Here is a 21,324-nt window from a genome sequence, read left to right as displayed (position 1 = left end):
GAAAGTTTGGACAAATTGTGCTCATCCTTTATATTTCCTTTACTATGGATTTCATATGAGAGAATTACCAAAAAAAAAAAAATATATAGTGTTTTTCTTTCTTGAGACCACCAAAGACAGACATGATCACTCAGTTTGAACAATGGTGTATCAAATTACACCTTTTTTTTTTAACATCTTTATTGGAGTATAATTGCTTTACAATGGTGTGTTAGTTTCTGCTTTATAACAAAGTGAATCAGCTACACATATACATATATCCCCATATCTCTTCCCTCTTGCGTCTCCCTCCCACCCTCCCTACCCCACGCCTTTAGGTGGTCACAAAGCACAGAGCTGATCTCCCTGTGCTATGCGGCTGCTTCCCATTAGCTATCGGTTTTACATTTGGTAGTGTATATATGTCCATGCCACTCTCTCACTTTGTCACAGCTTACCCTTCCCCCTCCCCGTGTCCTCAAGTCCATTCTCTAGTAGGTCTGAGTCTTTATTCCCGTCCTGCTCCTAGGTTCTTCATGAACATTTTAAAAAATTTTTAGATTCCATATATATGTTAGCATACGGTATTTTTCTCTTTCTGACTTACTTCATTCTGTATGACAGACTCTAGGTCCATCCACCTCACTACAAATAACTCAATTTCGTTTCTTTTTATTGCTGAGTAATGTTCCATTGTATATATGTGCCACATCTTCTTTACCCATTCATCTGTTGATAGACACTTAGGTTGCTTCCATGTCCTGGCTATTGTAAATAGAGCTGCAATGAACATTGTGTACACCTTATTTTTGATGATTATTTATATGGTCTTCCTTTTCTTTATTTAAGTGGAATTTTATTTTAAGGAAAGCACTTTGAATTTAGAAAGTACTTATTACATGGATAAGATAAAAACTTAAAACAGAAAATCATATCTTGGCATTCTTTTTACCTTTTCTCTAAATTGATTCTGAGATTGAGAATTTAAGAAGGAAATAACTTTTGTTTGTGTCTTTATCAAATAGTTATACACAAGAATTATGTTTATTTCCTGATTTTATGAGCAGAGCCTTTCTAAATGAGCCATGAAATATTCTAACCCCAATGAAATAAGACACATAATAGAAAATGTAATATATATGTATTATTTCATTCACTTCAAAGTCGCTCAAGAGAGTTGTCATTACATTGTTCTTGGCAGAATAAACCATATGACATCACACTATAATTAAGCAATTTGACAAGAGAGAATTTTATAGGTTTATATTTTCTTGGAAAGTACATTTTATTCTTACTTTCAGATATATATTTTCCTGTGGTATTTTTTCTCATACTACTTCCCTCCTCCAAATAGCTTATCAATAAAGAGTACACTCTGGAATTCATTAACACTATACAGAACTATAGAAAGGAAGAAAATATATTCACTAGCCAAAACAATCTTACATAGATTAACTATTTTCTTTCTCACCCCGTTTAGAATGTTTATGTATTTTATTTGTAATACAATTAGGTTTATTTTTTAATATTTATATTCCATTTTGAATTTCCTTCACACTCTGGTTGATTTTAGTTATATACTTATTTGGAAGGTATGTGAAATATTATCATGGTTCTAACACTTGATGCCATACAACAGGTATACAACACAGAGAAATGTCACTATCTTATCCCTACCTCCCTCTTCCCACTACCCCTTCTTTCCATCCTGTTCCCATCCATCCCCTGAAGGTATCCACTCTCATTATTTTCTAGTTTTTCCTTACTGTGTTTCTTTTGCACAAAGGAGAAGGTAAATTCCTTCTTTTTTTATATGAATAGTAGCACATTATGTATGTTCTTTTCTACTTTTGCAGTAATAATTTTAGACAAGTTTTTAGCCAGAGAGCCAGCCACCCAATCATTTCCTTCACTCTCCCCCAAAGCTGCTAGGACTTTACAGAATCCAATTTTTAAACAACTTACTTATAGGATTAAATCCAAGTTGTTATCCTAGAAACAAATGGCCCTTCATGATCCAGCTCTTGTCTGTTTTTGGAGGCTTGAACTTCCTGCATGTGCTCTAGGAAAATCCCATGCTATTTCATGCATCGCTGTCTTTTCACATGGTGTTCACTCCAACCTTGCTAACTCGCACTCACTCTGTTTCTGCTCCCAGTGTCCAAATGGCAGTCTCCTTTTTTACTTTCAAGAGAAGTGCTGTCTTCTTTTTCAAAGCCTTCGTGACTGTGCTGGTTAGACTTAGTGGCTTCTTTCTCTCTCATTACACCTTATTTGAATCTTGGTTATAGCAATAAGAAAATGTTTTATTGTTTGTCTTTTTCTCTGTGATCTCTTTTCATCAGAATATCCTCAGTACCTATAGATATTCCCAAAATATTGATGAATGGAAAAGAAATAGAACCCTGTTTATTCCTCATTTGGGGTAGGCTCTCCACACAGAGGGGTGGAAATAACCCCTAAATTCCCAGTCATTGCCTGGAGTCTTGTTTCTACACACAAAACCAAGAGACCCTGTATCCATCTAAGTGTCGACATCATGACTACCCTGAGACATTGCTGTCATTCCCCTCTGCTAGAAGGGAACCACTGATATATCTGCTAGACCAGACTGTATACACTCCCTTAAATATGGAGATTTGTTCTGGGACTCACTCTTTCAGCAACATAGTTTCTACTAGCCACAGACTAGTGTGTTCTTGCCTTCCATTCTTTTTCCTGCTGACCTACAATATTGAAGCATCAGCACACTTACTATTTCTGAGCCACTGAAACAATTACACAGTCATAAATTTTTTAAAAATCTGAATCTAAATTTTGGTAATAAGATACATCTTTTTAGTTTTCTGTGTAGTTATCAGTACCCAGAACATTATCCTTGCTTTTCTTCTTTAGACAACAATGCATTTCAATACTGAAAAATAGTACTCAAAGTTTAAATATGATATGCCATTGAGTTATTATATAGGGTGAACTGGTTAGAATTTATTTAGTTTAAGTTACATAGATTCAATTGAACTAGCTTGAGCAAAAATGATATTTATTATGAGGATAATGCATTTTTCACAGAATCAGGATAGAGTATGACTGCTGAATTCTCAGGAAAAAAAGCTTAAACTTGGGACTTGAACACCACGAAGACTCAGTTTGTCTGCATTTGTGTGTGTGTGTGCATATGTGTGTGTATCTGTCTGTCACAGTTCTGCTTTTCTCTGTTTGTGGGCTTCATTTTTCCCTTTCACTAGATATTAGCTTTCTCCACATAGTGAAAAACGTGGCCATCAACAGCTCCATAACTTTTTTTAAAATAAATTGACTTATTTTATCTATTTATTTTTGTCTGTGTTGGGTCTTTGTTGCTGTGCATGGGCTTTCTCTAGTTGCCGTGAGTGGGGACTACTCTTCATTGCGGTACGCAGGCTTCTCGTTGTGGTGGCTTCTCTTGTTGCAGAGTACGGGCTCTAGGCGAGTGGGCTTCAGTAGTTGTGGCACGCAGACTCAGTAGTGGTGGCTCGCGGGCTCTAGGGCACAGGCTCAGTAGTTGTGGCGCATGGCCTTCGTTGCTTCGCGGCATGAGGGATCTTCCCGGACCAGGGCTCGAACCTGTGTCCCCTGCACTGGCAGGCGGATTCTTAACCACTGTGCCACCAGGGAAGCCCTGCTTACATATACTCTTAAATTTTTGCTCATTTCTATAGTTTGGCAATATTCTGTGTCTATATTGTATTTTGCAGGTTCCTAAACATTTCTATCTATATTTGGTAGGTAGAAATATATTTAAATGTATTACTATTTAAATATAGTATAGAATAATAAAGAAATTTGCCATGGGAAATATAAAAATTATCATTTAAAAATTTAATGATAATTCATTAACTTAAAAATATCATAAGAGTTGAAATCAATGAAATGTTAGAATATTTGTTAACTCATTAATTATTCCAAAATGTCTGATTCCAGAAACCCCAAATAAGTATATGATTGACAATTTTAACTTCCCAAGGCTTTTAAAAAACTCATACCAATATTTTCTTTAATTAAAATAGATATAAATATTAAATAAGTAAATGTAGAGTTACTGAGATGATATTTTCCTTGAAGACATCTATTTTAACATAATAATAGAACTAGGCAGGACATTTAAGTCTTCTAATTTTCTTCAGCATATCTAAAATAAAAATTTTCATTATTTGGGGCTATTTTGCTACAGACTACCTTTGAAAGAATTCAGATGTTGATTTCTTCATGGATTTTACTATAATAGGGGTTACCATCATTAATGACTGTCAGTATATTCATTCAAATAAGTTGTTAAACATTTCAAAGAGCAACACCTCATCTCAAAACTTTTTACTGAAGACTGACCTTCCTAGCACACTGTAAAATTTTTATGGATTTTTACAGCCAATTCAATAACTGGACTGAATTGTTGTCCTTAAGCTAAGCAGGCAACCATTCTAATAACTTCTTAAAGAATCACTGAGTTTTTTAACAAAGTACAAATTACTGCTATAATATGATAATTTTTGCCTTAAAATATTAATGGCCTTCTTAAGTCTTATTTATAGGGAAAAGCTTTTAAACTTGAAGGGTCTTGCTTAATGTTAAATAGAATCTAATTAATAACCTTATGTTTAATTATATAGTAAATTTTTAAAACAGTACACTTCTCTCCTCTTTATATATGACAGCTTTGGGGGAGTTACCAGGACATACATAAAGAGTAAAAGAAATGAATCTTTGATTTGACATGTAATGTTTTTCAAATTAAATAATTTGAATTCTCAATCTATATTTTATTTAGGCAAAAACTGCCAGGAAGATGTTGATGAGTGTGAATCCAGGCCTTGCTTTTCAGGAGCAGAGTGCCTCAATACCTTTGGTTCTTATCATTGTGTTCATGTCCAAAAGCATTTTACGGTGATGGAAAAATATGTCATGGTAAAAGTCCCTATTTTCTGGCATGAAATGTTTTTGTTTCTGTTTTTGCTGCATTTAATTAATTCAGGTCATTTAGTTCCATTCTCTCTTGTACTCATGAATTCATTCAGGGTCATGCACTAAGCTAGATGCAGAGGATGCAGAAATATATAAGATATGTCCTCTGACCTAATAGCTTTGAGTATAGTAGCAGGAAATATGACATGTAATCACATAGTTCAATATGATGTTCTGTGTCTTTCGATAGAAGTGTCTAGAGAGAATAGTAGGAATAGTACCTTGAGGGACAAGGAAAAGTTTTTAAAAGGAAGTATCACTACAGCTGAATCTGATGTATCTGATCAAGAAAGAGAGAGACATTCTAGGCAGAAGAAACAGCGTGAGCAAAGGTACAGAGGCATGTAACATCACCTTGGGCACTGAGAAGGATTCAGTGTGCTTGGAATAGAGAAGGTAAGGGGACTGCTACAAGAGTAGCAGGGGTATCCAGTGGACAGATCACTGACAAACTATGAGAAACATGATAAGGTTTACATCTGAGAAAGTCTACTTAAGAGCAGTGTAGAGGATGGACCACTTGCAGGTAAGGAACTGTACAAGTGTGAAGGTGGGAAGAAGAGTTAAGACAATATTACAAACATAGGAAAGGCATGAAGATATCCCGACCTAAAATGAGGATGAAAAAGACACTAAAGAAGAAAGTTGAGTCTGTTTCCGCAGACTCACAGACGTAAAAAACAAACTTGTGGTTACCATAGGGGAGAGGGAAGTTGGGAGGGACAAATGTGGGGTATGGGATTATAGATACAAACTACTATATGTAAAACAGACAAGGAACAAGGTATACTGTGTGACACAGGGAATCATACCGATTTTCTTTTAATAATCTATAATGGAGTATAATCTGCAAAAATACTGAATCACTATGCTATACACTTGAAACTAACACAATACTGTAAATTAACTATACTTCAAAAAAAAGAAAGCAAGTTGACAGTACTTGGTCAGCGATTGGGATTAGCACGGTGAGGGAGAGAGTTACAGTGCTTGGTTTAGGCAAATTGAGTGGGTAGAATTGACATTCATATTGCTAAGGACTGAATCATGTCCTCCCAAAATTCATACATTGAATCTTAAACCCCAATATGGCTGTATTTGGAGTAAGGAAGTAGTTAATGGTAAATGAGGTCATAAGGGAGAAGCTCTGATCCAACAGGGTTAGTGTCCTTCTAAGAGGAGACACCAGAGAACTTAATCTCTTTCTCTCTCTGCCAGGTGAGGACACAAGGAAAATGCAGCTGTCTGGGACGCAGGAAGAAAGCTCTCTCACCAGGGACCAAATGGGCCTGCACCTTGATCTTGGACTTCCCACCCTCCAAAATGGTTAGAAAATAAATTCCTGTTGTTTAAACCACCTACTCTGATATTTTGTAATGGCAGCTCGAGCTGACTAAGACACATATGAAATATGAGGAAGAAGAAATAGTTTCGGAGAGGAAAGATAATGAACTCAGTTTGGAAACACAGACACTGAGGTGACTATGGAATAGCCAAGTGGAGCTCAGGAAGGGGGATAACGTTAAAGATATAATTCTTAGGGTCACCAGTCAGGGGTGAAACTTCCCAGGGAGAGCACTTAGAATTAGAGAAAAGAGGAAAAACATTGGTGGATATCAACCTTTTAAAAACTTACAAAGACAAAAGTAAATTATAAAAAGTTAATGTCAAAGAAAAGTAAATTATAAAAAGTCAGTATCTTTGGGGACCTTCCTGGCAGTCCAGTGGCTAAGACTAAGCGCTCCCAATGCAGGGGGCCTGGATTCGATCCCTGGTCAGGGATCCTGCATGCATGCCACAATAAATATCCCACATGCTGCAACTAAAAAGATCCCGCATGCCGCAATGAAGATCCCGCATGCCGCAACAAAGACCTGGCACAGATAAATAAATAAATAAATAAATAAATAAATAAATAAAAAGTCAGTATCTTTGGTATTACTAAGCAAACAAGGCGTATTTTGATGAAAAATACATATTAATTACATGATATCACCTTGTGCTTCAAATTGCAGTGGACCTGTCTAGCATGGGAGATACAGATTTGAAGAGCACACTGCAGGATGGTGAGAGAAATTCCCTACTAGTTCAGCTACTCACATCAATATCCAGTCCCAAATACTGAACCTTCCACTCTGCGCACTAAAGTGATCTAACATCCGTCTTTTCCAAACAGTGGCCCATTTTCTCAATAAGACCTTTATCAAGTGGAATTTAAGACAAAAGCACATTGAACCAAATTCCATTACACGTGAGTGACTAGTAAGTTTCTTAACCCTATCAGAGACATTTGTGTATTTTAGGAAAATGCTTGTTAAAGTAATTTTTTATTGTTGGTTACTTGGTTTTATGGCAGGCACCAGAGTCAATGACTATAAAATAAAGTGCAGTTCTTATTCTTGAAGTTCCTAACTAGTGTAGTAAAGAGACACATAAGTGTGAAGGACAAAGTTCTGTGAATGAACACAGATGGGTGACACTGATTAAGTGGGTGAGTGTGACTCTAGGAACATCCATTAGTTAGCTCAGGCTGCCGTAACAGAACACCACAGACTGGGTCACTTAAACAGCAGAAACTGGTTCTGTCACAGTTCTGGAAACTGGAAGCTTGAGATTAAGTTGCCAGCAACATTGGTTTCTGGCCTCTCTCCTTGGTTTGCAGATGGCTGCTCTCTCACTGTACCCTCACATGTACACTCTTCATGTGCTTTCTCCTCTTATAAGGACAGACGTCATTCCTATAGAATTAGTGCCCCACTCTCATGACTTCATTTAACCTTAATAACCTCCTTTAAAGTATCTCCAAATACAGTCACATTTAGGGTTAGGGCTTCAACAGAGAAATTTTGGGGAACACAATTCAGTCCCTAACAGAAGCATCTGTTGAAGATGTGACATTTAAGCTAGTTCTCTGATCTAATTTGCAAGGAGTTCAATCCAAGTGACATTTTTATTTTATGTTCTTATTCACAGTGCTTTAGTTTTATAACAGTTTAATTCTGATCTGTTTTTCATGTATACATTTACAGTTGAAACAGTTTTTAAATAAATTTACTACACATACTGTGGTTCTCACAAGGTCTGACAACAGTGTAACTAAGGAAGAGGATGGTAAAAATGACCATCAGGGGCTTCCCTGGTGGTGCAGTGGTTGAGAGTCCGCCTGCTGATGCAGGGGACAGGGTTCGTGCCCCGGTCCGGGAAGATCCCACATTCTGTGGAGCGGCTAGGCCCGTGAGCCATGGCCACTGAGCCTGCACGTCTGGAGCCTGTGCTCCGCAATGCGAGAGGCCACAACAGTGAGAGGCCCGCGTACCGCAAAAAAAAAAAAAAAAAAAAATATATATATATATATGCCAATCAGAGGGAGAGGAATGTTAAGCCAACAAATGGAAATGCCTCTAGTAAGTAATGGTCTTAGTTAAACTCTAATGACAAGTAATACCTCTCATTTGTTTTCCAGAAGATTACCGTATTTACTCGTCAGGAATTTTTATTTTCAAAAAGTTCACCTAAGATTACATAATGCAGTTTACAAATTATTCTTTTTCTTGCTAATCTTTTGAATCCTCTGGCTTATATTCTAGAAAAGTGATTCATGTTGTGTAATGAACAAATTATATCATTAATTAAGGTGATTTCAGAGAAGCTTATGGTTGGAAGTGACCATTTCATACTTACATTCTATAAATCCCTGGTCATTCATCATCTACTCAAACTCTAAACATATGAGAGGCTCATTATTTCATAAGGCCTTTTCTTCTTCATAGTGTTTTCTTTATAACTCTTTGTTTTATTCAATAATACTCTATTACTGTCTTCATAACAGTCTTCCACGTTTCTCATTACCTTTCTTTATGCCTTTGCATACTGTAATATCAGCTGTTTATCTTGCAAGATATCATTGCATTTGTTCATTTTGCAAGGTGCTGTCTATTACTGCAATATAGGAAAGCTATCTTGATTGTAATGTTATTCATGCATCTGGTTGCCTTACTAAATACTCTTATTTACACTATTTTTTATAGTTGATTCTCTTCTTAATTTTATAGGTAAAACATAATATTTTTTGCAAATACTGAGTTTGTCTCTCATTTACTTTCTTATAGTAACTAAGATTGTCTGTATTTATAATGTGCCAGCATTAGGAAAATATTTTTAATGTATTATTTCATTCGATCCTCATAATAGATAGCTATATATAGTAACTCTTCTTATTTCCATTTTACAGATGAGTAAACAGAGGCGTCTATGGGTTAAGCAATCTGTTCAGATTTACAGAGTTTGTAAATTACAGAGGCAAGACTTGAACCTGAGCAATCTCATGGACCTGTCCCAGTTCTCAAACTTAGGCTGTGATTGTAGTGGCTGGGACCTCCAGTTCAAAGTGTGTAGGGATTGGAATAGCTTTGTTTCTTAATGGTTTCAATGGGAATTCTTCTCATGTTTCACCAGTGAATATAACTGTAGGTTTCTGCTAGAATTTTCCTTTCACTGATTGCTTTCTCAGAATTCTCTTTAGTTTTAAGTCATGAGTGGGTTTTACAGTTTATCAAATGCTTTTTCAGATCAATTATTACTTGCTACAATTTCTGTTAATGTTTCCATGGATTAACTTTCTCAGAATGTTTTTAACAAAAAACATTGATGTATCAAATTACTTTTTAACATTATTTTATATTATTTTCTTCACTAATATCTTGATATAATTATGTTAGTTGAGATACAAGTCTATTTTATCCTGATGTGATAATATATAACTACACTGCTGCACTTGATCTGATTTAAATGAAATACTAGTATTTCATTTTAAATTTTTATGTATTTTCATAAATAATATTGGCTATAAGATTATGCCACTCTGACAAAATGTTTATGTTTCATCTCTTTGTGCGTGTTGCAACAGTTCTGTAAAATATTCTTTCCTTGAAATTTGGTTGATTTTTTTCCATTAGATCAGCTGTCCTGGCATCATTTTAGGAGGTTATTTTAGATTATTTTTCTATTTCTTTCAAAGTAATTTTTCTATCATCTACTCTATCTCTTCTTCAGTCAACTTAATCATTTATATTTTGCAAAAAAATCATTTATCTCATTGAGATTTCAAATTCTTAGTTTAAAATTATATGTAGTATTCTTATATAATTTAAAATTCTTTTCATATATATACTTTTTTCTGTTTTCTCATCTTCAAAGTAGTTTAGTTATATCTTTCCATTGTTTTTTTTCCAGATACAACTTGCCAAGGGTTATCTATTTAATTGTTTTTTTCAAATAATCATTGAAATTTGCCTTTCTGTTAATTATCTGTAACTTTTCTTTGACTTTTTGTTGATTTGTAAGAGTACTTTACATATTCTGGCCACTGATCCTTTACATAATGTGTACTTGAAATTATCTTTTTTATCTCTATGGCTTGCCTCATCTATGTTGTCTTTTTATGCAGAAATATTAAGATTTTACGTAGTCAATATACTGCTTAATATTCTGTGTTATCTTGTATATCCAAATAGATTATTTAAGTTCCTAGAAGGCAGGAACCATGTGATAACTTCTTATTGCTGCATGAATCTTAGTATAGTGTTTATATAAGTAACAGACATTAAATGAAGGAATGAATTACCTAATGTTAAATACTGTGGGTAGAGCAGAGCATTAACAGATGTTATTGACTAACATTTCTTTTTCTTTTTTGGTTGTTTAGACATAAATTTGCAACAACTATCAACAGAACATTCACTAATTGATGCAAGCTCTATCCACAGTTCTGCAACTATGAAAAAGTTCTTGGATACAATCGACATCTCACAATTCTCATTAAAATCAGTCACAACTCGAATGAATCATTCAAAGAAGGCTATTTCCCATCAGATATCAGATTTTGAACATGTGGATCATACCCCCAATACAAACCTCAGTCTGGAGGAGTTGGAAGTTCCTACAAACAACCGTAGTTCTTTAAGCATTAACCTGAATAGTTTCCATGGCGAAGTAAAGGATGTTATCCAGGGCCCCATCCAAACAGAGGCAGGAGGATATAATTCTCAAACTAACAGGTCTCCCCAAGGTTACACACAGTATTAGGATGGGTTTGCATCATCACTTACTAGAGCCATCACTATTTTGCCAGAAAAGCCTGGATTGACCAAAATATTAAGTTGTGCTGAATCCCCTTGCTTTCTTGGTGTTTCCTGTGTGCCAATCAAAGATGGTCACTTCCAGTGTGGATGCTGCCCCTTTGGACATTATGCAGATGGTATCAAATGCAGAGGTAGTATGAAAACTCTTCAAAACTTACAAAGAAAAGAAAACTATCCAGTTCACGTTTAAGTACTTAAGAAGATATGCTCTTCTATTGATTAATTTTTGTTTACTCTATTTAGTTCACTAATTTCTATTCATTTTATTTATTATTTGTGCATATTCTCTTCACATTTCAAAAAAAATAATATTGATGTTTCTTAATTTTTTTCATAAAGTTAATATTAAATAGCATTATAACTATATAATACATTATAAATATATGTATTAAGTACCTACTGTGTTCTAGGGCCTTTGGAAAAAATTTTGTATCAATTATGTCATATAATCCACAAGGACCCCATATACTGGGTATTATTTTTCCCATTATACAGAAGAGAAAGCAGAGCCTTACAGGGCTAACTGACTTTCCTGGCAATAAGCAGCTAGATATAAAATAATGGTGTGAATAACACTGTGGTTTGGGTTCTTTTCAGCTCACAGAGGGTATTTAGCACTTTAAATTACTAATTTTGGCATATTTGCTTATTTGTATAAACTAGGTTTCTCTGTAATTCCTCCACCTCTTGAGAATAAAACAAGTTAGACATCACTTTAATTTTGAAAGGAGTGTTTACTTCTTTTCACAATCATCAGCATTGTTTTCTTTGATACAAATCAAATTTCTGGCTTAGAAGCTACTTTTTGTTGTTGATATTGTTCCGTTGTTATTGTTTTGTTTTGTTTGTGTTTTGATTTGAGACCAACTTAAGCAACAAAGCTGTTGGAGTATTCCTTTGTTCTCAGTTACCTAGAGGAACTTCATTTTTTCTTTCTTCTGTAGGAATAATGATAATAACCTTCAATTCTTACATGTTTATAGTATAAAATGCCTTATTATTAGCAAATAAAACAGAAAAAAACCCTCATGCATTTCAGTTACCTCAGGAAGTGTTAAATGACTTATAGTCTCCAGGCCTCAGACTTCTTTACTTTCAAGTTTGAACTAGACAGTTGCTGTCAAGTGCAAATGACACATACAGTGGACCACCTGCAAGTACAGTCAGCACATGGCTAGCTACAATTAAGTAATGGTATTATTGTCATAAGACATGTTACAGAAAGTGCAGAAGAAATGAGAACATGATCTTTATTTTTATTAGATCACATCCCCTTTTGAGGGAATGAAGGGAAGGGAAGATGGTATACACATGGAAAGCCATTGAATAAAATTAGGCAGAATATGGTTAAAAGTAATATGAGGAGTATATTCTGTGTATTCTATAGGATTTCAAAAGAGGAAGAAAGACACTGAGCTGGAAACATCATGAAAGGTGAAACTACTCTATTAATAAGCAAGACTTAAAATGTGTGGCTGGAGAGATGATTAAATATATCTTCCAGTTTCCTTCATCCCTTAAATGCCATGAGCCCATTCCATACAGAAAGTGAGGCCAGATTACTTGGCTCATTTTGGAGTTTGGTGGAAGATCCATCTGAGGCCTGGAGAATCTCATGAATATGTAATACATGAAAGTGGGTTTTCTCCTAAACCTCCTTTTCTTAAAATGTGATTGGGGTGGGCATGACCGAGCCCAAGTTTATGTCATTTCTCTATATTACTTTAATTATATGTACTTTTCTGTATACATGTAGTATTTATCTCTACACTCAAGTTTTGTAGAGTAGATGAGTATTGATTATAACAAGGCTATCCATTATAAAAGGGTCTTTTATTCTTTTCAAGCTTTAAATTTCTAACCACAGGTATTTCCTATGGTGTTTTTGTAATGGAAAGAGTACACCTTTCTTAATAAATAGAAATAACCTTAAATTGTATAAAGATTAGGAAGCAGAAAATGTAAGAGCATTTCTCCATAATAAAAAGTACCAATAAAAATGCCAGAGAAAGTAAACTCAATCATTAACCAGAAAAGGCTCAGTCTAAAATAGTGGAAATTATCCATTTGCTGAAACATTCAGTTAATATTGTTTTTATACATAAGTACTTCATTATTTTCACTTATAAATCTATTTGAAATCAGTTGAAGTTTTCTTAGTGTTTGGAAATTTAAAAAGCAGCTATTAAAGATGGATCTAATTCAATTCAAATGGGGAGTCTGTCTACCAAGGCCCTATTACCAAAACCAGTTAGTTTGACATTCACTTCTAAAACACAAACTAAAATCCACTTAATCATCATTTAAGGAAAATTAAATTAAAAAATTTATAGGCAGGTTTGCCTATGTATTATTGTTTTTTAAATAACTGCATTTAATTGTCATATCAGTAAGAAATATGAAGCAATAAAAATCCTCTCATAAAAGATTATAAACATTAACTTCTGAACTCCATGGAACAGAATCATATACATAGAAGATACTAGTACAGCGTATTCAGGATTATCCAATAAATATTCCTGACAAAGCCAAAGATTTATTGTTAAAAAGATTTTTCGCCAGGCATTCACAGGAATAAGTCACATATAAAGCTCTGCCTTCGTGACCTCAGTAGGTATCCAAAAGTTAACTTCAAAGTTTTTTCTAAACATCATGTGACCAATGTTGAGTTTTTCTAATTTCCACAGGAACAGATATTCTTATTTTGAGCTCGGTTTTGACTTATTTTCTTGGTTTTTCCCAGGTCATTTCACTCTATATGCACTCTAATACTGAAGGCTCCACTGGTTATGAACAACACATTTCATAATTCACCAATACATTTCAAATTGTGCTAACCCACTAGCAACTTACAACTATAAGCATTGTATTTTATGACTTAGAAAGGACGGTTTTAATGACTTGCAGTGGTGATCTTTTATTTTAATAACACATTTCTCTGCCTTATGTCCCCATAGATATAAGCACATGATGCAATATGTAATATATAATAATTGAATATGTGATATTCACAGATTGCTGTCATGTGTTCCTTTAGCTATCTTGTCACCCTCCCTGTAAGAATGGTGGTCACTGCATGAGAAATAACGTGTGTGCCTATCCTCAAGGATACACTGGTAGGAGATGCCAAAAAAGTAAGACACTACTAAATGTGTTTGCCAACTACATGTAAAGCAAACATATTAAATAGCAAAATTATTGATATTTAAGAACTGATATTTCATCCCTTTACCTTAAGGTATCTGTGATCCCATATGCATTAATGGAGGAAAGTGTGTGGGACCAAGTCTTTGCTGTTGTCCTTCTGGCTGGACAGGGAAACAATGCAACACACGTAAGAGAAATACTCTTAAAATGCTGAAGTCTACATGGGAACATAAAGCAGAATTTCAGACAAAGAGCATTTTCCTTGTTTTCTATTTCCCTGTTTTTATTTTTTTTATTTGTTCCTACTTTAGAATATATCTTTTCGAAATAGAAAGAGTAAAATGCCAAGTCCTCTGAACTCATTCTTTCAGGTTAGTGGAGGTAGAGGATATCCTGTATTTTCCGGTCTGTTCACTACAGTTGCCAGGATAAATGACAAGTCTTTAAGTCCTGGTCTCTCAGTTTTAAGTAGGAGTCAGGGGAAGGTTTTTAAAAAATTACTGATTCCTTGGTCCCATCTCAGACCAATTCAAAACCTCCTGAGATGGGGTACCACTGCTTTCAAGTCTTGCTAGTTTTTAAGATGATGGCAGCTCTCCTCATTCAAATGTTTCATTTTTTTCTTTTTATAATTATTTAAAGTTAGCAGCTATTATAATGTATTGGCCAAAGTGTAAAATGAGAAGCAACATAAATGTCTAACAATTGGGGAAAAGCTTTAAGGGAAAAGATCCTTTAATCATTGATTTTTAACTGTTTCTCTTTTTTTAATGAAAATTTTTATGGTTTATGATAGGATTTGACTAGTAAATTATTAACTTGTTTATTTCTCTACTTGCAGCTATCTGCTTTCAGAAATGTAAAAATGGTGGTGAGTGTATTGCTCCTATCATATGCCATTGTCCTACGACATGGGAAGGAGCACAGCGTCAAATACATAAGGCTACAGAATTTGCTTTCTAATCTATGTTTTGAATTTGAACCTATTATAATTATCAAACAAAGTATAGCTTTAGGAGAAATATACAGGGTAAAATAAATCTCAGCATGCTGATCCATTAAAAAGAGAGTTTTAGAAATAAAAGGATATCTCCATTTCTATACCCATTTTAAAAAAGAAAGTATGGTATAGTATATTAATATTTTGTGTGACATAGATAACTCCAAATTACGATCTGTGGGTTGCCAGTGAAGTTCTCTTAGGTGGACTGAAGAAGGTTTTCTTTTTTTATTTTAAAAGATCTTTCTTTTTCCTCCAGTTTTATTGCAATATAATTGACATTCTGCACTGTATAAGTTTAAGGTATACAGCATAATGATTTGACTTACATAAATCATGAAATAATTACCACAGTAAGTTTAGTGAATATCCATCACCTCATATAGCTACAACATTAAAGAAACAGAAAAAAATGTGTTTTTCCTTGTGATGAGAACTTTTACTGTCTTAAAACTTGCATATATAATGTATAGCAGTGTTAATTATATTTATTGTGTTGTATGTTACATCCCTAGTACTTATTTAACTTATAACTAGAAGTTTGTATCTTTTGACTATTTTCATCCAAGGGGGAACTGGATAAAGAAGGTTTTAATATAAGTTTAAATGTTTTTCCATATTATAAGGTAGGTATATATCTATCATGGAAATTATAGAAAATATGAAAAAGTTTTTAAAAATTAATCACTCCAAATTCCACCACCCAGAACTAGTTTCTGCCTTGATTTTAGCATTTTAGTTATTTCCATTCAGTTTTAGTCATAAATTTTTATATAGATGGGATCACAGGGTATAAAGGAAAATCAAATTTAATGCAATTATGAAATTTATGAAAACTTGAAATAACATGTTAAAATATTAACAAAGATTAATAACTCAATGGGAAAAATGGAAAATCTCCTCAAAATATTTTCAAATGCTCAATAACTACATAATATCAAAACTGGTGATCCAAGTGTACTGTAAACTGAAATAGCACAATTGTAAAATGACTGTGCCTTTTTACTAGAAATACCTGCTCTGCTTTTCATGTATCAGAGATTCTGCATATAATTTTTATGACTCTTAGACTTTATTTTACTAGTAATTGCTATTATAATTTACACATTTCTCATCCTAGGAAAATATTTTCAAAGAATTCATTAAGTACTAGTACTTACATAAGAATTATGTGCTCAAAAATAAATAACTTTCATTGAAAGTTAGATGGGATAAAATGCTAGAAAAAAGAACTAGCAACCTCAGTTTGGGCTACTCATTCTGAAGAGAGTTTGTATGGAACATGCGAGAGAATGATAAGATGCTAAAAGCACATTAATGTGGAAATATGCTGCAGTAATTGTGGATTAAGTTACTCTGAGCACAGCCTGAAGATGTGCACCCTGTTTTTGCACCTTGTGTTTGCACCTTGCACCTTTATGTGAATTTTTTGAAGTCCCCTTCCTCGAAATGCTTTACTTCCATCTGTCTGCAAACAGTCTAAATATTGATGATGTTATTTATATAAGATGTCTTACTGCCATCTTCTGGAAAATTGTTGTAATAAATATTTGAATCTATGATGTCTGTGATATGAACAGTGCTTCCTTAGCTGTGGAACCTTGTGCATTACATAACCTGCTCAGCCATACACAATAGCTCTGATGAAAACATACCTTTCAATGTTGCATTTATATTAAAGGGAATATTATTCTTGAATTATGCAAGCTTCCAATATGAGCTCTTGAAACAGATTCCTCTCCCATGAAAAATAACTGTATTGTATATAATTTTATATTCCTATTTTTAGTCAATATTACTTAAAAGCATTTCCATGTCCTTAAAGATGTAATTTTAAATGATATATTAAATTCCATAATATAAATACTATAATTCACTTGACCTTTCCTCTCATATTGAACATTTCTGTTATTTAGAAATTGTTACTATTATAAGCATTTTGCTCTGTAGGTGGGTAGATAGAAAGAAAGAAAGAAAGAAAGGAAAGAAAGAAAGAAAGAAAGAAAGAAAGAAAGAAAGAAAGAAAGAAAGAGAAAGAAAGAAAGAAAAGACAAAAGATAAATAGATACAGGTATTTAAAAATTGCATAGGGAGAGATTTTAAAGAAGAAATTTCTAGTACAGGTAGTGTGAAGATCTTTAGGAAGCTTCCAATAGAGTTGTTTCACATTAAACTTCCATTGATAGTATATAAAATTGTCTGTTTTTCCATACATTGGTCAGTACTGAATTGTCCCTTTTAAATTTTTGCTAAAAAATTTTTATTAAAAAGCAAATTATGAATGCTATCGTATATTACTGATTTGAATCTTCTCTCTATAGAAAACAAAAAGATGTATTTTAAATACTTTAAAATGTAGCCAATGAAAATTTTGTTTGCTTTAATAATATCTTTATAAAATACTGAAACTGTTGTGTTGAGTTTGGGGGTGTTTTGTCTTTTGATATGTGTATGTATGTGTGTGTTTGCAAGCTGGCTGCAGAAATACAGGACTGCAATTGGTCATTCATAGACTCTTATGACTATTTTTATAGTCAAGTTGCTGAATGGCTTCAGACCATTGGAATAGAATATGTCACAAGCATTTGTGTCAAAAGGTGGTAACTGTAAAAACTTGTGTATTGCAGCAATCTGCTATCAAAAGTGTCTTTATGGAGGCAGATGCGTACTCCCCAACATATGTTCTTGCTGCACTGGATATACTGGAGTCAAACGTGAAAAGAAAATACAGGTATTTTACATTTTAAACAAAGTATATGTTAGATGTCGACATATGCCATCTACTCAGATATTCTACTTAGTGATTTTTACCTATCTGTTAATGTTTTATTTTCTTTTACTTCCAAAATAGAAAACATACAAGATTTTTCTATTTGCCCCCAAAACTAAAAGTAATATCATTCTTGTGTCATTATAGAGTTATCTTATTATTCAAAATTTTGATGTGCACTTAAGGAATTTCAGTGTGTAGATAACAACCATCAAACATAATGCAATATATCATGGCATGAGAGCTGAAAGAAAGCAAATACCTCACAACATGGATTTAAGACACTAATAATTTATATTTGGTCAAATACTAGGTAAAAAGACCACCTTCACCCTTTAAAAAAATTCCCCACTTTTATATCAATGAATCACGACTTCATTGATTTTGGTGGGTGCGTGTTTCTAAACATTTTCAGTGGATCATATGCCACTGAAGCCTTGAATATCCTCATTCTTTTCCCTGATAGTAGTTCTCTCTTCATTTACTCCCTATTAAAATCCATTTCAGGGAAAGCAATAAAAAACTCTTCATATCATTACAATTAGGATTTATTTGTATTTGGAAAATCAAGAAAACAAAGGAAGAAGAAAGGCTTTCTTGCAGTTGCCCCACACTTAACTTACAAGGCCAGTGCTATGTAAACATCTATTTTAAAAGTTTCTGTGATCATATCGGTACTTATAAAATGAAACTGAATTTTTTAGGTCTCCGATCTTAAATTTCTAAATATCAATAGCCAAGATATTTTTTCTGTCCTAATTCCTACATATACCAGGGTGACTCTAACGATCACACACACACACACACACACAAAAACAGTTGCAGCAGAACTCTCCAAAAATTTCTTAAAGTTAATCTGTATTAGATTTAATTTAAAAAGCAATTATAGGGACTTCCCTCGTGGTCCAGTGGTTAAGACTTGGCCTTCCAGTGAAGGGGATGCAGGTTCCATCCCTGGTCAGGGAGCTAAGATCCCACATGTCTTGTGGCCACAAAACCAAAACATAAAACAGAAACAATATTGTAACAAATTCAATAAAGACTTTAAAAATGGTCCACATCAAAAAAAAATCTTAAAAAAAAACACAATTATATGCTATTTAGCACTTCAAAAAACCCAAGGGTCATGAATATCAAAGTATGCTGGAGTATTATATTTTGAAAAATGATAAGGAATTTTCTTCCCAAAGCAAGATACTGAATCAGTCTGGCTTAGAGGCAAAGTGGATGTATATATATGTTTTTCTTCTAGCACTGGTGTTCATCCTGGAAGGATATGTCCCCCATTTTGAAAAAAACAAGATTATAATAGTACTATGGTTTGAAAACTAGGAGACAAAAGTTATTGACTATTTGATCAGCTATTGTTGAGAAAAATAAATATAAAAGTTTGAGTTACCTGGGTTTGTAGGCAGCCTAAATATAATTTTTTTTATTTTATTTGAGATTTTTATGGCACAGAAAACCCTATGACCTCAAAAGCTTTTAACTCCACTTTGACAGACTAAACTAGGTTACTTCTCTATATTCTATTTTTATGCATTTCTTTACTGCCTGAATCCTTCCTCATGTGATTAATAGCAGATCATCCTCATCCCCATTAATGTTGCTTCTGAGACTGCATCTGGAAACATATTAAGGAAAGAAGAACAAAAGATCATGGGGAAGGAGAAGGAAAACAAAACAAAAAGACTAGCCCAAGGACCTCAAGTCCTGCTTTACTATAACCTGCTCTCCCAAGTTCTTATGGATTGCTAGAATTTCAATAAAACAGACCAAGAATTACTGGCTAGAAACAAAAGACACAAATAAAGAGGAAATGGGGAAGATGGTGCTAAAGAGGGTGGGTTGATGAACAGCTTTGAGAGGTTTCATAACTTGCTGCCTAGCTGCTAAATGTACTTACCATATCCCTGCCACTTGTTTGCTCTGTGACCTTGGGCAAGGTATGCCACCCTGACCCTTAATTTTTTTCACCTGTAATATGGAACTAATAGTAACACCTATCATGGGGTTGTTGTAAGGATTAAATATGTTAATATATGTGAAGTACCTAGAACAGTGCCTGGTATGTAGAAAATACTATGTAAGTTCGTTGGTAGTTGCATTGATAGAGGAATAGAGAGAGGTGGAGAAGGACAAGGATGGGCAAAGAGACTTGAGAGAAATGTTGCAATGTGTTATGAATATCAAAAGTCGTTTCCTGAAGGATATAAAAAATTTTATTTGGTTTAATTGAGCATGGATGTTTCTTGAATGTAACTCTGCCAAGATGGAGTCATGTAGTATCCAAGCTCCATTCAGTCACAACTGTTTTGACATTTAAATATGATCTTGATTAGGTCTCAGTTTTATGAAAGCAGTACTTAGTCTCTAGTGGCAAACACAGAACCTGAAAGAGCTTTATGTATCATGTCAGGGGGAAGGAAGTAGCAAATAATGAGTCAGAGTTAACTGGTTTTTTAATATTCTTTGAAACTTGATTTCCCTCTTCCTACTACAGAAAAAACACCATTGAGTAATATCAAGTATAAGAATGGAAATTTTTATTCAGAAAACATTGAAGTTAACTACTTGAAGTTTATTGGAACATCATTTTTAAAGCTATTTTAAAGACTGAAGAAACTAATAAATACAGACTGGTCTTAGTTGTTAGAGAAAAGCAAAGAAAAAATCCAGATAATCAAAAATTTACTTTGAAATGTGATTTGATATTTACATATTGAAATGATGTTTCTGATATTCCTGACATTCACAATATTTAATAAACTGAACATTTTCCCAGTCCTTACTGTGATGGTGTTTTTATTATCAGGGATCAGTCAGCATAACAGAAGCCATTTGATGTATCCAGATATAAAGTGTTAATGCAGAATTAGGGACTCTCAGGACTGTTGGAAGAGCTGGGGTAAAGATGGGGGAAGGATAGGGTAGAGGTCAGAAAGCAGCTGCTGAAGGTCAGAGACTGAGAATGAAGATGTCAGCCTGTTTCCAAGCATCCAGCTGCAAACACCTCTGAAAAAATAATGGCTTCCTATTCATTTCCATCTTCTAACTCTCTAGAAAGTTTTCTTCATTGGTGAACTCTAACCCAGAACACAGAGAAGGGGATTCTGGAAAATGTAGACCCTAGCCTTAGAAGGAAGTGACAGTGGTGCCAAAGGGACAAAAGTGAGCTAACACAAGACATAATAAAAGTTCTGCATCTTATTGCTTTGGACTGTATTCCAGAGATAAAGCTATTACTTTTCACTGATAAAACATCATATTTAGTTTCATCTGTTTATTTT

The 21,324-nt window shown here is 34.0% G+C and overlaps 1 protein-coding gene across 1 annotated transcript in view; it reads left to right on the top strand.

The window, feature by feature from the left end:
* VWDE (von Willebrand factor D and EGF domains) overlaps positions 1-20,819 on the top strand; it is a 28,743-nt gene extending 7,924 nt beyond the window's left edge. The window contains 9 exon segments of the mRNA XM_027102793.1: positions 4,784-4,920; positions 6,196-6,303; positions 7,959-8,088; positions 10,682-10,968; positions 14,155-14,251; positions 14,356-14,451; positions 15,106-15,201; positions 17,892-17,995; positions 20,538-20,819. Of these exon segments, the coding sequence (XP_026958594.1) occupies positions 4,784-4,920; positions 6,196-6,303; positions 7,959-8,088; positions 10,682-10,968; positions 14,155-14,251; positions 14,356-14,451; positions 15,106-15,201; positions 17,892-17,995; positions 20,538-20,552 (1,070 nt within the window). The 3' untranslated portion in view covers positions 20,553-20,819.
* The last annotated feature ends 505 nt before the right edge of the window (positions 20,820-21,324 follow it).

Source organism: Aethalodelphis obliquidens, unplaced genomic scaffold (assembly GCF_003676395.1).
Source record: "Aethalodelphis obliquidens isolate GAN/ISIS:26980383/991018 unplaced genomic scaffold, ASM367639v1 scaffold5, whole genome shotgun sequence".
Lineage (NCBI taxonomy): Eukaryota > Metazoa > Chordata > Mammalia > Artiodactyla > Delphinidae > Aethalodelphis > Aethalodelphis obliquidens.
This window is presented reverse-complemented; position numbering and strand designations above follow the sequence as displayed.